This window comes from Mycetomoellerius zeteki, unplaced genomic scaffold, assembly GCF_001594055.1.
Source record: "Mycetomoellerius zeteki isolate Tzet28-1 unplaced genomic scaffold, Tzet1.0 scaffold338, whole genome shotgun sequence".
In the NCBI taxonomy this organism is placed as follows: Eukaryota; Metazoa; Arthropoda; class Insecta; order Hymenoptera; family Formicidae; genus Mycetomoellerius; species Mycetomoellerius zeteki.
The window spans coordinates 2,528-18,930 of NW_017257325.1; the positions used below are offsets into that span (position 1 = coordinate 2,528).

At 35.6% G+C, this 16,403-nt stretch overlaps 1 protein-coding gene across 1 annotated transcript in view; it reads right to left on the reverse strand.

Annotated features, from left to right (window-relative positions):
* LOC108725319 (chymotrypsin-1-like) overlaps positions 1–16,403 on the reverse strand; it is a gene marked incomplete at its 3' end in the record, with an annotated part of 20,095 nt that overhangs the window by 1,683 nt on the left and 2,009 nt on the right. Inside the window, exon 2 of the mRNA XM_018452259.1 lies at positions 626–770. Coding sequence (XP_018307761.1) covers positions 626–770 — 145 coding nt within the window. The remainder of the gene's footprint in view (positions 1–625; positions 771–16,403) is intronic.

The following is a 16,403-nucleotide window of genomic DNA, read 5'->3' on the forward strand; positions in this document are numbered from 1 at the left end:
TATATATGTAAAAATCGATTTTTATTTATTTCGTGAATAAATATCAATGTATCACTTATACTTATAACATACGTCTTACTACTGCGGATGACCATATTTCACTACTTTGACCATTTATATCTTGGGAAATATTGACTTTTGGGACTTGGTGCAATGATAACTTTTTATCAGCATGGCGAAAACTATAACGTAGTGAAATTTCAGCCAATTTGACCGAAAACCATTTTCCATAGGTTTTACAGGTTTAACTAACAAATGTAAGTTATATATAATAATTAACAATTGTAAATTTTACGTAGTAAAAAACGCTCCCGAAGTTTTGCCATTTAATTTGGAAACACCCTGTATAATACAGATATCTAAAAGTTGTTGAAAACAGATGTTGAAAATGTCTGCTATAAATTTTGTGAATAGAATGCCAACAAAAATAATGTATTAATTATGAATTACTTTTAAAATAAAAATTCACATTTTATCTAGAAAAATATCAAACAAATAATAATGCATTTTATGATTATAATTAATAATAAAGAATACTTTGCTGACTAAAATGTTAAAAGACTAGTTTTAGAATTAAATTCTGCGCTAAATATATATTTTTATAAATTCAGAATATTTAACTTACCCGTCAACACAATGTGCTGCGGTTAATATGTTATTTTTATCAATAATAGATCCACCGCATCTGTGGCTGCCATAATACTTCAATGATATTTGATACAGAAATTTGCCGATTGGAGCATCCTTACCGCCGACAATATGAGGAGCTCCTTATAGACAAAAATTAATTAATCATATTAATATACTCATGTTAATGGTGTTAATATAAATAGTTAATTATGTTAATACACGCAAACAATATGTTACATTACTATATGTATATACTATACATTTTTTAACAATAAACGTCGTGTCAACTTTATGGCTCATGAGCTGTTCAGGAAAGTTATATGTAGACTTACTAAAAATATAATTTTCTTTATTTATCTAATTGTTTCATTAATCGTGACACATTAATTTTTAACGTTAAAATACATTTTGAAAATGCAGGGGAATGCATGTATTCTCCTAAATTAGTTTACATAATTAAATTGGCAAAAATGAAATTATTAATATTAAAAATTTATGATAAATAGAGTACAGCAATATTTGCAATAGCTATGAATACTATATAACGGATACTTAAATTATAATTAAGAACTTCACATACAGGGTGGGCCAAAAGTCTGGAACACCCAAATATCTCATAAACGATACATTTTAGAAAAAAATGTTTCAAACAAAAAGTTGTCAAGCTTAAAAAGACGCACTTAACGATAGTAGTTATTTGACCTAGAATGGCGTTGTCAAGGTCACGTCAACTTAATTTTTTTAAATGGAACCGCCTACTTTTTGTTTCAGATTCTTGTAGGTTATGTTGTGATGATTTCAAAACATATATCATAAACTCTTTTCCGATGAGAACTTCCTGAGTTATGAGTCTTTAAAGTTTAAATACCGCCGGCATCAGGAGACGCGGTAGTGTCACCGACCATATTCAATTATCCTAATTACTTTAGGATTAATGAAAATGAAAAGAAAGACACTATAAGTCTCTTATCCTGAGCTACCAAAGTCCATTTTTGGGGGGTACAGAATTACTAAAATATAAAAAATTTTGAATCGTACGTAACACATTCTGAAAGGCGACCACGAGTAATTTGTGCCAAAAAAAATAAAAGTCGGTGGAGCCGTTCTGGACATACGAGCGGTGATGATTTTCGTGAAAAATTAAGTAACGTCTTCTTCTTCTTCTTCTCTGTCCGCAGTCACATGCATCTCTCTTGTCTCTCACCTTTCACTCACACCTCCCCCAACTTCGACTCACTCCACCCCTTCCCACCACCGCTTCTCCACCCCCAATTCCCACCCGCACCAACCCTCTATTTTCTGCCCTATCTCACTCTCTTTCGTCCTTTCTCACCCCCTTTCGTCCTCTCTCACCCTCGCTTGCTAAAAGTGTCCGATGGTCACTCAGGGTTGTGACCTTGACATTGTGAGCCAAGGTCGTATCAACTTTTTTCGAAAACTTCGTCACGCGTGATGGGTGACTGCTGTAACCTTCCGAAGGTTGTTCAGTGTGATGACCTTCGTAATGTGTGGGAGGGTCGAGGTCATCGGAGGTGAACTGTGCATTTTAATTTTAATAACTTCTTAATGGGCAGCGGTCGCCTGCTGAAAGAGTCCGATGGTCACTCAGGATCGTGACCTTAACAATATGAGTCAGGGTCATTTTAATTTTTTGGGATAGCTTCGTAACGCGTGATGGGTGACTGCTGCAACCTTCCGAAGGTTGTTCGGTGTGACGACCTTCGTAATGTGTGGGAGGGTCAAAGGTCATCGGAGGTGAACTGTGCATTTTAATTTTAATAACTTCTTAATAAGCAACGAGCGACTGACGAAACCCTTCGATGGTCACTAAGGGTCATTACCTTCACAATCTATGTTACGGTCAGCGTCATCGGAGTTGAATTTTCTATTTCATTTTTAATAACTTTTTAACTTGAGATGGGTGACTGCTACACTTTCCGAAGGTTGCAGGAAATGTAGTGGGAAAACAAGTACGTCTGCCGCAGGTCTATGTTAAGTAATAATTCTAGATTGAAAAAAGGAATAAAATTAAGTAAAAGTTACCGAAATGTTTAAAACACTGATTGAAAAGGCTACCTAAAGTTTGAATTTTTATAGTTAAGAATCTTTCCATGGTTCTTATTTTATGAATCGTTTGACTGAATAACTAATTGAAAAGGAACATTTTACGCAAATATATTTGTATAAAAAATGCAGGGATGGGAAGTAAAGTAACGCCGTAAATTTTATCATTTATAAAAACGACTTGATGACGACTTCATTGCAACGATAACTGACTATACTAATTTTGTGCTAAGCTTGGAAAAGTCACTTTGAGAGGTAACTCTTAACTATTACGTGTTTATTTAATGAAGAAATAATTTGTTTAGTCCCCCAAAAAAATTTGAGTAGTGTCTCAAAAATAAAAGAATCTACTTAATTTTAATGATATGTATCAGGTAAATCAAAGATTTGATATCAATAATGGGCGCTAAATTATAATCTTTAAAAATTACCCATAATTATTATTTATTATTATTATTATTTCTTCCCCGTCCGCCTTTGCTGCCTCTTCGCGGTCCCCAATGGTAATGGACCGCGGACAGCCGTATTAGAAACCGTTTGTCAATGATTATAATCCAGTTATCAAATTAGCCTGGGAGGGGAATATGGGCATACAATTTACTGGAGAAAAATCAGAGTTTTTAAACTCATAAATTAACAAAATACACGACAAAATCGGAGAAATGCAATATAGACTTTGCAATGATAGATTTCAATAAGCCCTTGGCATCGAAACTGGAATTTTGCGATGCGTTCATTGAATAACAGAGAATGCGATGCTTTAGAAGCTGCGGACACACTACTAGGGAATCCCTTTTATGGTACGGACAGTGATATCATTGTTAAATGGATTGACATTAATGAGATGAGAAACAGGAAAGTTAAAACATTCAATGAAATTAAAGCTCTCGATGAAAATTCTACGAATATTTATTGTCCGTCGCTCATCGATGATTACTATCCAAGCAGACCTAAGGAATTAGAATCATTTAATTTGTACGATTTTGCCAGATTCTGGGAAATTACGAAACAGGTACCAAAAAATGACGAAGTTGAATGTTACAAACTTGTATCGAGTTTATGTTTAAAAAAAACGAAAAAAGTGTTACTTAACCATTATCGATTTAATGTAAAAATAGAACCTGAAAAATACTTTTACTTGCTGCTTCTTCTGTTTAAACCGTGGAGAGATTTGAATGAACTGAAAGATGCATACGAGACTTACAAAGATGCTTTTAAGAATTCAACGTCTGCTTTGACGAAGGCAATGAAATATCACGAAAGGCTCGAAGAAATACAGAAAGCTTTTGAGAACGTTGCTGAATTAATCGAGAAGCGCGAAAATGATCTGAAACAGTAGTTAGAACCAAATCTTACGACGATGGACAGAATTGCAATCCGATAGAAGCCGACGACGCGATGAAAGATCTGGAAAATTTTGGTAAGATTGACGCACCGATTGATTTATCGCAAATAATGTCGCGATTGAGCGAAGACCAGAAAAAAATCTTCGATAGAGTATGCCAAGTTTTACAAAATAAAAATCAGATTCTGCGACTGTACGTAAGTGGCGAGGGTGGTACAGGAAAAAGTTTTCTTATTGAAACGATTAAACATTGGATCAGAATACATTTGAAAAAAGCAACTGCCATATCTGCTCCCACAGGTATCACGGTATTCAATGGCTTGACGATCCATAGAATTTTTCACTTATGTTTATCAATCTACGATTATGTGAAATCTTTGATACGATAGATACAGATGATGGTTTCTTTGGCAGAAAACACATTCTTCTGTTTGGAGATTTGTTGCAGCTTCCCCCTGTTATTAGTTATATGTTAAAAAATATTTTACACCAGACGTAGTTTGCACCAGATATAGTACACTTTGGTTTACTGAAAAATATGTATATATTATATTGTCGGAACATGATTTTTTTCTAAAGTGAAATGTAATTTGTTAAAAAAATATATTGATTGTATCGATATATTACTATTGTTACGTCCCGTAGACGCCACGATTCTTTTTTTTTCGAAAGACGGCTCCACGCCGCGATTGACGCATTTATGAGATTCGAGTGTAATCTCCTGTTAACAATCTGAAAGAATTAGAAGGCCTAAAAAGCTTCCACGAAAACTCATAAATGCCACTCAAGAATGAACAACAACGCTGATACGAGGCTGGAAACGCTAGGCTTGCGAAATCCATATGTCTGCGTCATACCCTAGTTGCCACCCGAGGTAGTAACAATTCCATATTAGGAAAAAACGCAGGGCTAGAAGCGATACGATTACAAAATATGCCCATATAAGGAAATAACAAACATCCAAGCCACCACCCGAGAGTGACGAACAATTCCATATCAAGTAAAGATAAAGCCGGCGCCACGTCGCGCCAAGACATAAAACGATCCAAAGCAACCCCCATATTAACGTTATCTGAGACCAGACTTAAGATTCCTTACACGCGAACATCCTAAGAAAACTGATTAAACATCACGAGTAATAGTTTACCCAGCTATATTTTTCGGGGCATAATAAAATTTGACATCCACTCGGAGCAATTTTTCCGCAGACTAGAGAAAATCATAAATTACTTCCCCTTCAAAGCACTCTAGATTAACCACGATAGGACCTAAGAAAAAACGTAAATCACCGCTTGACATTGCAACTTAACAATTGTCTTAGACAAAGGAAAAGACGCCCTTTTTTGAGGTATAAATAGGGGCCCGCGAGAGAACGCGTCGTCAATCCTCAATAGTAGTCGGGCAGTAAGTTAGTCGTGTCCGTGTCGGTCAATCCTCAATGGTACTCGGGCAGTCACTCAGTTCGTGTCGATATCGGTCAATCTTCAATAGTAGTCGGCTAGTTACTTAGTCCGTTCAGCAACGAGAATCAATCAGTGTCGGTCTCTCGGTGCTAGTTAAAATCAAATAGACCGACCGTGCCGTCTGCGCTACTGGGGGCCTCTACCCTCTGCCCTTTGGTCGGCTGCATAGGAGACAGCTCACCAACACCTCAAATCGTTCACCGTTCATCTATCAGTAAGTTTTTAATTTTTCTAGCCTTCCGTTTCCCGTTTTTCTTTCTTGGGTCCATATAAAAATATAACTCCCCTTATAGTGCGCGTTAGAGGTTCCGCGAGAGCCACCCGTCCACGGGGCCGCCAATCCGAACCCGACTTGTTAGCGTCAGTACCACCAAATAGTGTAGACATCGAAATATCTTACTCCCCTGTTCCTCCCGACGATAATGTTCCTTTAGATCTATCCATCCCTTCCGTCCCCATTACTCCTTGATATCCTGCAATATTCTCCTCCTCCCATATCCGAGCGATTCCCTCCCCCTGATCCTCTCGAACAACCAATTCCACCCCCTTCCTCCGACCAACTCCCAATCCCCCCACCGACTTCATCTCCCATTGGTCCTTTCCCCGAGGAATGGGATCGGATGTTCCGATTCTATTCCGCGGCTCACAATGAAGCCGATCAAATAGTCACTGTATATATCCCTGGCAATCCCACTCTTTATACAGTCCTTTACCGACACCTTCAACCCTTGTGCTCCTGTACCGCTTTCCTCACCAGCACCTTATACCTCCCATCCCTCTCCTAGCTTATTACACAATTACACACAAGAAATATACTCACCCGATTCTATGTAACTGTAAACACGACATATACACATACACATTAAATAAGTTTTTACCGCCGGTTTACATACTATTATAATCATTTTATTTTTTTTTATTATTATGTTTTTTATAATAAATTTATGTTAATTTTAAAATGAACATCTTTGCCCAATAGGGCGTATTTATTTAAAACCCCTCGTATTCCACTAGCATTCTTAAGTTCGCACGTGGTCCAGTCCTGGGTAAAAAGGATTAAGTTCCTTGATCCGAAAGTAGGACCGACGTTCGCACTGCTCAAGGGAAACAAGTGTCATAGGGTCCCTTCGGGACGCTGACCTATATTCTAGAGCAATAAAAGGTGCGTTCAATTCTCGGGTGTTCGCCTCTGCGCGCATACCTGAGAGGCTAAGTCTAAGCGTCCTTTCACACCCTCTCATTTCCCTCCTTATCTCCTTTCAATCAAACCTTCCGAGAGCTTGGACATAACACTATGAATAATAAAAATTTATTATCTTATTCGAAGAACTTTATGATATTTCAAAGAGTATCATCAAGACAAAATCTGTGTCAAAGATCGTGTTAAAATCAGAGAGACGAAGAGAATATGATTGTGTTCTCACGAGAGGATGGGCTGTCACTATGGAGGGGCCCATTCTTTATTTTCAGTATATTCATAGAATATTATAAATTCATTTTGTTGCAATTGAAATAAGTATGTAATGTATGTGGTAAATATTTATAATTATATAAACAGTTACATATATACTATTAAATAAAATGTATATGTACAGAATATATATTTATATACATATATTTATTGTATATTTATATATGTGTATACCATATATTTCAATTTTTTCTAACTGTATTGCATAAATTGTAGCTTATAGAAAGTTACGTGATAAAAATCGAAAATATATATAATGCATATATATATATATATACATTTGTGATACTTGCATTACTAGAAAGCTACTCCGTATATCTGTACTCTGAAAAGTAGGTGATATCCCAAAAAAATCATAAAAATGAAAAGTCAGGCCATGTTCAAAAAAAGATCCTCAAAAATTTAAACCTTTAAAAATTCAAATGATTATCTAAAATAATATATTACCATGAAAAGTAACTGATATATTATTAATAAACGTGCCAGTTCAAAGTGAACATACATAAAGTGTATATTATCTAAATTTAATAATATATTACCATGAAAAGTAACTTGTATGTTATTCAAGGTGCAAATTCAAAACAAACATACATATATAGTAAGTAAAATAGATTACAATTTGATTCTAGAAAATAAGTCGATATGTATGTTATTATTCTTAGTGAACAAAATATAAAAGTCGTTTATTGAGATTTGATTTGAAATTTATACTAGCCCGTACGATGAAAAATAATTGCTTGTAATTCCAGAGTATCAATTTGTTAATGACTCGGAAAAAGAACATGGCGGCCTGCTATCATCTTGACTCCTATTAATAATTCATATGGAGTGGTATTTATACTGCGTTGGTACGTTGAATTTAACATTTGCTGCAACTTGGGAACGTATTTATACCATTTAGTATGATCTTCGATAGATAGCTTGGCTAAGACAGGTATGATGGTGCGATTAATCCTTTCGATTTGACCGTTTGCTCTCGGTAGACCTGCTGTAATCTTGATGTGTTTAATATCCTCTTGATGACAATAATCTTCAAATTCATTGGCAGTAAATGCCGTTCCACGATCTGAGATGATGCAAGTCGGATTTCCGAAGATGCTCTTCTGTAGTTCTAATTTTTCAATGACCTCTTTGGATGTGGTCGACTTGACTGGGTACATCCATACGAACTTCGTAAAAGAGTCAATTACGGCAAGAATATGTTTATAATTTTTATTTGTTGATTCAAGCGGTCCTAGGTGATCTATATGGTAAGTATGGAGAGGTACATCTTCTTTGGTCAGCGGGTGCAGGAAACCTTCCCTTTTCCCGGCTTTCTTGTTGATGAGAATGCATTTAACGCAATTATTGATGCATTTCTCGACTTTCGTGCGCAAATTAGGGATGTAGTATTCCTGTTTGATTTTCTCTTCTGTTCTTTTAACTGCAAAATGACCCTGTTCGTGAGCGCCTCTTATAATCTCGTCTTGAAGGGACTTGGGAATCACTAGCAAATTGTATCCCTTTTCTTGTTTGTATACCAAGCCGTTAAGTATGTGGTATCCTTCATAAGGAGTTTCTTCTAAGCGTAATAATTTGTATATTCTTGTCGGAATCTTGTGCCTTTTTAATCCTTGGAGTAATGCCATGATTAAGAACTATCATTACTGGATGTCGACTCAAAGCATCCACATGTGCCATTCTCGATCCTGATCTGTGTTCCATCGTAAAGTCAAAGTCTTGCAGATACAGGACCCATCTAGCGATCCGTGGTATTAAGTTCTTCTTACGCATTGTCTGTTGAAGCGCGGAACAATCAGTGACTACCCTGAAAGTTTTACCCAAAAGGTAAACTCGAAATTTCTTTAAAGCTTCTACTACCGCTAGAGTTTCAAGCTCATAACTGGAAAACTTTCTCTCAGCATCACTGGTTTTCTTACTCATAAAGCATATTGGATGCAATCCATTATCTGAAGGTGATCTTTGGAGTAAAACAGCATCAAAGCCGTCCTGGCTGGCATCTGTATGGACCTCAGTCTCGTAATCGTGATTATATATATTTAAAACCGGTTCCTCCGCCAGGCATCTCTTCAGCTTCATGAAGGCGTTTCTTTCTAATTCCTCAAATTGAAATGCCGCATCTTTCTTCAGTAAGTCACTCAGAGGTTTGGCGATTCTTGAGTAATCTGAAATGAATTTTCTGAAGTATCCCGTAATACCAAAAAAACTTTGTACTTCCTTCGTTGTTCATGGCTCTGGAAATCTTAAGACTGCTTTTGTCTTTTCAGTTGATGGATGTAACTTGCCGTCCTCAATGATGTATCCTAGGAATTCAATGCGTTTTTGCAACAGCTGACACTTCTTCTTGTTAATTTCGAGGCCGTATTCCTCTGCTCGTTTCAGTACTAACTTGAGATTGTTAATGGCATCCTCTTCATCGACACCTGGGATGATTAGATCATCGACATATGGTAGAGCTATTCCCTTCATGGTCATGTCATTGAAGATCATATTTATGAAGCGCTGAAAAACTGCCGGTGAGTTGCAAAACCCAAATGGTACTCTCAAAAATTGATACTGACCGTTATGCGTTACGAACGATGTGTACTTACGGTCGTTTTCTCTCACTGGCACACGGAAAAAGCCGTTTTTTAGATCAATTGAGCTAAATACTCGGGCGTCTTGCAATCTATCTAGGATATCGTCTATTAATGGAAGTGGATAATGATCCTTAACGACTGTTTGATTCAGTGCTCTATAATCTATGCAGACTCTTGGCGTCCCGTCTCGTTTTTTTACTACTACTACTTGGCTAGCATAATCAGATGAACAAGGCTCCACGATTTTATTCTTGATCCATTGCTCTACCTGTTCGTCCACTATCTTTCTTTCGTGAAATGGTAAGCGTCTCGGTCTTGCAGTTACTTTTCGATCATCATTAACCATTATGGTCATCTCAATATCAGCATTCTTCACTTTCCGTGATTGATAATCTGCGATGAGGTATTCTACTTCTTTTCTTTTCTTTTTGCAGATAATATGCGAAGTGTCTTGTATCTCCTCTTCTGTAACGTAATTAACCGGAAACACTGTATTTTCATATATCTTCGTGATAGATATACCCTCTGGTCCAATTTTCAGTTCTGCTTGTGATAGTAGTTCATTTCCGATCACGGCTTCCATACTCATTACGTCATCGCTACTACGTACATAACTGATTGAAAGGATTCGTCGTCAATGGTGATTATGTCTTCGAAATACCCCATAGGCTTCACTTCACTTTTCCCGAATCCTGAGAAAAGTAGCGTGGATATTGCTAATTCCGGTGATCCGATCTTCTTGTAGACTTTCTCATTGATAATAGTAAACTGACTGCCTGTGTCTATTAAAGCATTTATTTTCTCTTTCCTCATCTCAACTATCTTGTACATATTTTTTGGTGGATCAAGACTATTCACGGATTCTGTTTTTATTATTGTTGTTTCTTCTTCTTTCTTCCCTTTCGTCTTTTCTTTTTTACATTCAGTTGCCTTATGTCCAAATTCATTACAGTTGAAGCATTTTATGCCCTTGCTTTTAGAATCACACTCGCTCGCTCTGTGACCTAATTCACCGCAGCTGTAACACCTAGTTGCCTCCTTGTCCTTTGGTTTCGTCTTCTTGCTTGCGCTTATATTCGTTGATTTGCTTGGAATTGTAGACTTTACCTTTATTTTTTCATATACTTTTAGTTTCTCTTTAAATTCCTTGGCGTTTTTTGCTCCGTGCAAAATACTTTTATTAATTGCGTTATCATCTATGCCGTCTATAACGTAATAGTATAGTGCTTCATTTTCAATATCACCTCTACTAGCTATCTCTTTCATAACCAGGTAGTAAGTTTGCACTGACTCATCCTTTTTAATTTTTCTTTTACTTAATAGTTTATGTAACTCAGCACTATTCATCTTCTGGCTAAATTCTTCTTTAAGCGCCTTCTTTAACTTCTCCCAAGATGCCTCTTTCGCCTTGGATAAACAATTTCGCCAGACCTGTTAGCAATTTCTTTGCAAATATTAGTTTTTGAATATTCGTCCAGCCAAATAATTCAGCCGCTTCCTCTATATCTATGATCCATCGTTCCACTGGGTATTTGTCGTCTCCATTATAGTGTCTAATGGAATCTTCCACGTCTCGAAAGGTCATGGTAAATTTGGTATTAATTACTCTGGGGTTTGTTTCGACTGATCGTCGATCATTTTCATTTTCATTTTGATCTTCTTTAACTTCGTCTTCTTCGTTTTCGTTTTCGTCTTCTTCGTCTTCTTCTACTGCTACTTCTTCATACTTCGTCTTCTTTATTCGTCTTTTTACAACTTTGCTGTCTTCTTCGCTCTCGCTTGACTCTTGCTGTTGTATGTCACTATCCTCTGCATTTTCTTCCTTATCAGATTCATCGGGGTTGTTGAGTGAATCGAGGTCTAGAAGGCCATTGCACAAGCGCTGACTCAATTCTCGTTTTGTCCCTGAATACTCGATCGCTAAAATATTGCATACAGACACTAAATCTGCCCAAGTGAGGTTAGATTCTACATACGCTATTTTCGCTTATAGTCTTCCGAATCTATAGCGAATGGAAAGCCCCTGAACTCTCGCAATCGTTTTCGATTATCTCTATCTCCCTCTCGCTCGAAAACAAAAGTGCTTGAACTGCCTTCTTTGAACTCGTTTTGAAGTTATTTGAGATCGTCTTAACTTGCTCGAGTTTTTCCATTGCTATGCATTTTTAAAGCTAGTTTCCCACCTGATTGGATGTGCTCTATTACCAATATTGCAGTTCCAAGGTCGTCTTTCTCTTCCAGTATAGATTCGGTAACGGCTTCTCGATGTTTCTGTTGCCAATGTCGTCTTTTCACCGCCTTTTGCCGATTACCTTCTACACGCGATGCCGTTTCTCTCGATATTTCGCACTAAAGAATCCTGATAGGATTCCGGCTGGGCCCCCAAACTTGTAGGGAAAGGAAAAACGTGGTTTATTATATTATTATATGTAGTACAAGTTTGCTGTTAAACGATGATAATGTAGTAATCATGGTAGAAGTACAAGGGTATGCTCATCATTTTTCTAAAACTGGTCTTGCGCTGCGCATGTTCTTGATTACGTCATATTCGTCACATTCGGGTACACGCGATTGGTCGGTTCTAAATGATGGCGTTCATTTATGTGGCGTCTTGACATCCATCGGTTCGTTATCGCTTTCATAATGACTTGTGTGGTAAAAGGATGTGGAAATTATTCATCAAAAACGAAAAAAACTGCGGGAAGTAGAATTAAATACTTTACTTTTCCGAAAAACCCCGAAATTGCAGAAGAGTGGCATAAAGCGTGCGGAAAAGATGTGAATTTTCAAACTGGTAATTTATTTGTTTATTTACGAAATGTCCTTTTTATATTGAATTATATACTACATTCTTTGTTCGTTGTTCTTTCTGGAAATTGCAAAAATATACACCCAATTTTGGCAGTTTTATTACGAAGTCTCGGTGTTAATCTAACCTTGCAATCGCTATCTGATTTTCAGATAGGCGCCCGAAATTCGCCTTATGATTATAATAAAGTAAATGAGTATGAGTATAATAAATTGATTATAATAAAGTAAAAATTAACATTAATTGCGTATATATTAATTGCGGATGTATTCGCGATTTTTAAAAGGCGTTTTTCATAAAGGATTATTGTCAGCAAATTATATACCGACATTATGTAAATTGTACCGTTATTTTTAATAATTTTAATTAATTTAACTTTTTTATTTGTCCAGCTAGGATATGTTCTAAACATTTTGATGATGCGTGCTTCGTGAAGCCTTTACAACAACAAATACTTAATTATAGTCCTCCTAGAGGAAAAAAGTTGCACTGGAATGCTGTTCCCACGTTGCATTTTCCCCTGCTAGCATCTAATATTTCTGAGGATGCTTTTGATAAAGCAGTATATCCTCTTTTATATGACAATGCTTCATCAACTGCAGAAGCCTTTTATACAGCAGAGTCTCCACCAGTATCAATTACAGACACATTCCATGAAGAAATGTCTCCGCAGATGTCAAACAATGCTATGTTGACAACTGCTGAGGAATCAGGAGTAGTTTCTTCGCCAGTATCTGCCGACAATTCGATGAGTGTTAAAACATTTCTAGTGCCTTCGTCAGTATCCAGTAATGCTTTGTCAGTCACAAACAATGGAGCATTGTCATTTCCTAAAATGCAAGTTTTATCGAATGGACTTCTGATTGACTACGTTATTATTGGGTATAGCCATTCACAGCGACTCAATTGTACATTTACAAATATTATTTTATATTTTCAGAGAAGATATTCTACTCGAGAACGCTGCAATTAAGGCAAAATTAAATGAACTTGAGCAGAAAGTAAAAACAGAAGATCAACGCTTCAAAAACAGAATGCATGAACTGTTAGGAAAATTTTTGATTCCAGGACAGATCCGACTTCTGTTAAATCCATCAATGAATAAAATCAAATGGTCTTCTGAAGATATTGCGAATGCGATATCGTTACGGTGTACGAGCCCAAAGGGATATCGATACGTAAAAAATGTCATGAAAATACCTCTTCCTGGATTGTAAACACTTCGAAGGTGGGCTAACAAAATTCATATTGAGCCTGGTATTCTTTCTGTTGTTCTTGATGTGATGAGAACTAGGAGTAAACACATACCTGATATTGAAAAATTAGTAATGCTTGCATTTGACGAAATGTATTTAAATCATAAAATAAGCATTGATCGGAAAATGGAACAAGTCATTGGTCCTCATAAAACCTGTCAATGCGTAATGGTTCGTAGTCTTTTTTCAAGTTGGAAACAGCCTATTTATTATCAGTATAATAAATCAATGGATGTAAACATTCTTTTCAAAATTATTTCAAAACTACATGATTCTGGATATACTGTTGTAGCTTTAACGTGTGACATGGGACCAGGGAATATGAAATTATGGTCAGAATTAGAAATTGGCATTCACCCTAAAAAATGTTATTTTCAACATCCAGTTTGCGATGAACTGAAAATATTTGTGTTTGCAGATATTCCTCATCTGTTAAAGTTGCTAAGAAACCATTTTTTGGATGATGGTTTCTATTGGAAAGGGAAAAAAATAGAAAGCCTAGTTTTGCAGAAATTGATATCCTTAAACTCAAAAGATTTAAAAATAGCGTACAAAATTACAAATGATCATTTGACTGTACAAGGTTCAGACAGGCAAAAGGTTTTGCCTGCTGCACAGGTATTGTCAAACACAACAGCACATGCAATTAGATGGTGCTCTAAAAAAGGCTTTTTGCACAATATTGAGTTTAATGAAGATACTGCTGCGTTTATTCAGCTCTGCAATGACTGGTTCGACATATTCAATGCTAAATCCAAGTTTCATAAAGTCGAAGGGAAATGTGCTTACGGTATGCATATTCAGAAACAGAATGAAATATTGGATCAAGTGACAACATTTATAAGCGAATGCCGAATTGGAAAGCATAAGAGTATGTTGAACTTTCAAAAAGGAATTTGCGTAAGCAATGCTTCTTTGCAACAATTATTTCTGTACCTACAGGAGAAATATGAAGGTTGCAATATTTTGTACATAACCACATACCGCTTGAATCAAGATTTGCTAGAACATCTGTTTTCTTTCATCCGATCATTGGGAGCCACTAACGATCACCCGAATGCCCTAGACTTCAAATTTCGTTTAAAGCGCTATATTTTAGGTAAACATTCAAATGAATTGTTGTCATCAAAATCAAATGTTCAAGAAATTAACAATTCTTCTTTTGATTTCGATGAATCTTTGTTAATAAATATGCAAGCGGCGTTAGGTAATAGGGAAGAAACTAATGAAGAATCTATGCATTGCTGCCATGAATTGTGCGTATGCGAAAATAATAATTGTATCTCGTTCGATCAATGCCCTTTTTCTTTAACTTATGAAGAAGAACAGCTATTGTTATCATTAGATAAGTTAGATATAAGCTATATCATGGAAGAAGAGGCGTTAAAATATGTGGCAGGGTACGTTGCATTCCGGTTTAAAAACAAATATAGTATACTAGGTATAGAAACGAGACATATGATTGTTCCGAGCGATATAAGTTGGCTTGAATTTATTTCACGCGGAAAATGTATGTATCTGTTGGAAATATGGTTGCAAAGTGCTAGAATGATAAATACGGAATTCGAAAAATTACACGGTACAACTCTGCGCAAAGAAAAAGGAATTTTCAAAATGTTAGAAAATTTAGTATCATCAAAATTACACGCCGATGTTCCGAAAGAGGCGATATTATGTTTAATTAGGACTCTAAGTTATATCAGGGTTAATGAGATGAATAAAACACTTGCTGCTGCAAAGTTGAGAAAACGAAAAAAGAAAATTAAATTTACTACGAGGGGTATCCAGAAAATAAGTTCCGTTTGTATTTTACGCTTAGTAAGGTCGATGTATGAGCGAGCTGGCAACACAGCATTGAAGAGGGGAAGCTACCGAATAGAATGAGCGGTGTTCGGCGTCAGTAGGTCGTGAAACACGGTCAGGAGAGGTTATCAAGTAATAAGAAAGTAAAATTGTAAAGTATTAATGTGCTAATTTATTCTACACCAGCATTTAAAATTTGATTATTTCTATTCATTATCTCAGCCAAAAACTTAATATATTATCTGCAATATTGTCATCTCAAAAAATACATTTGAAAAAAACGCTTTTAATAAATATCATTTTTGTTATAATAAATATTATAAAAGTAATGATTTTGATTTACGAGTATATCTTTAAAAATATAAGAATATTTTATACTAAATAAAAGCCTTCATTATATAAAAAGTGTTAAAGTTATTTTAAATGATTCATTCGATGTTTTTTTAATTATTTTAATTCTTATGTCAAATGCAATATACAGGGTGAGTCATTTTAAGTGACAGATCCAAATATCTCCAAAAATACGCCAGATACAAAAAAATTGTTTAGACAAAATTTGTAGACGACAACGAGGGACATCTAACTGTGCTAACAGTTTTGACCTTCAGGTCAATTTTCAAGGTCATTTGAAGGTCAAGGTCATTTTTTTAAATGTAATTATATGAATTTTTTTACATAATATGATTCCTCTAATTATTCTGCATATAAAAGTATTAAAGTAGCGATATCAAGAAACCAATAGTTTACGAGATATTTTATATTTCATTGTGGCACATATTGATATTTGGAAAATGATGATTGGAAAAAAAACACATAGTTGCTTATTTAAAAAATTATCCATTTTGCATACATATTTTTTTAAAGCAACTATGTGTTTTTTTTTTCACCAATTGATTCATCTTATTATTCTGTTCATAAAAGTATTAAGGTACGATTATCAAAAAATTAATAGTTTACGAATTATTTAATATTTTATATCAATA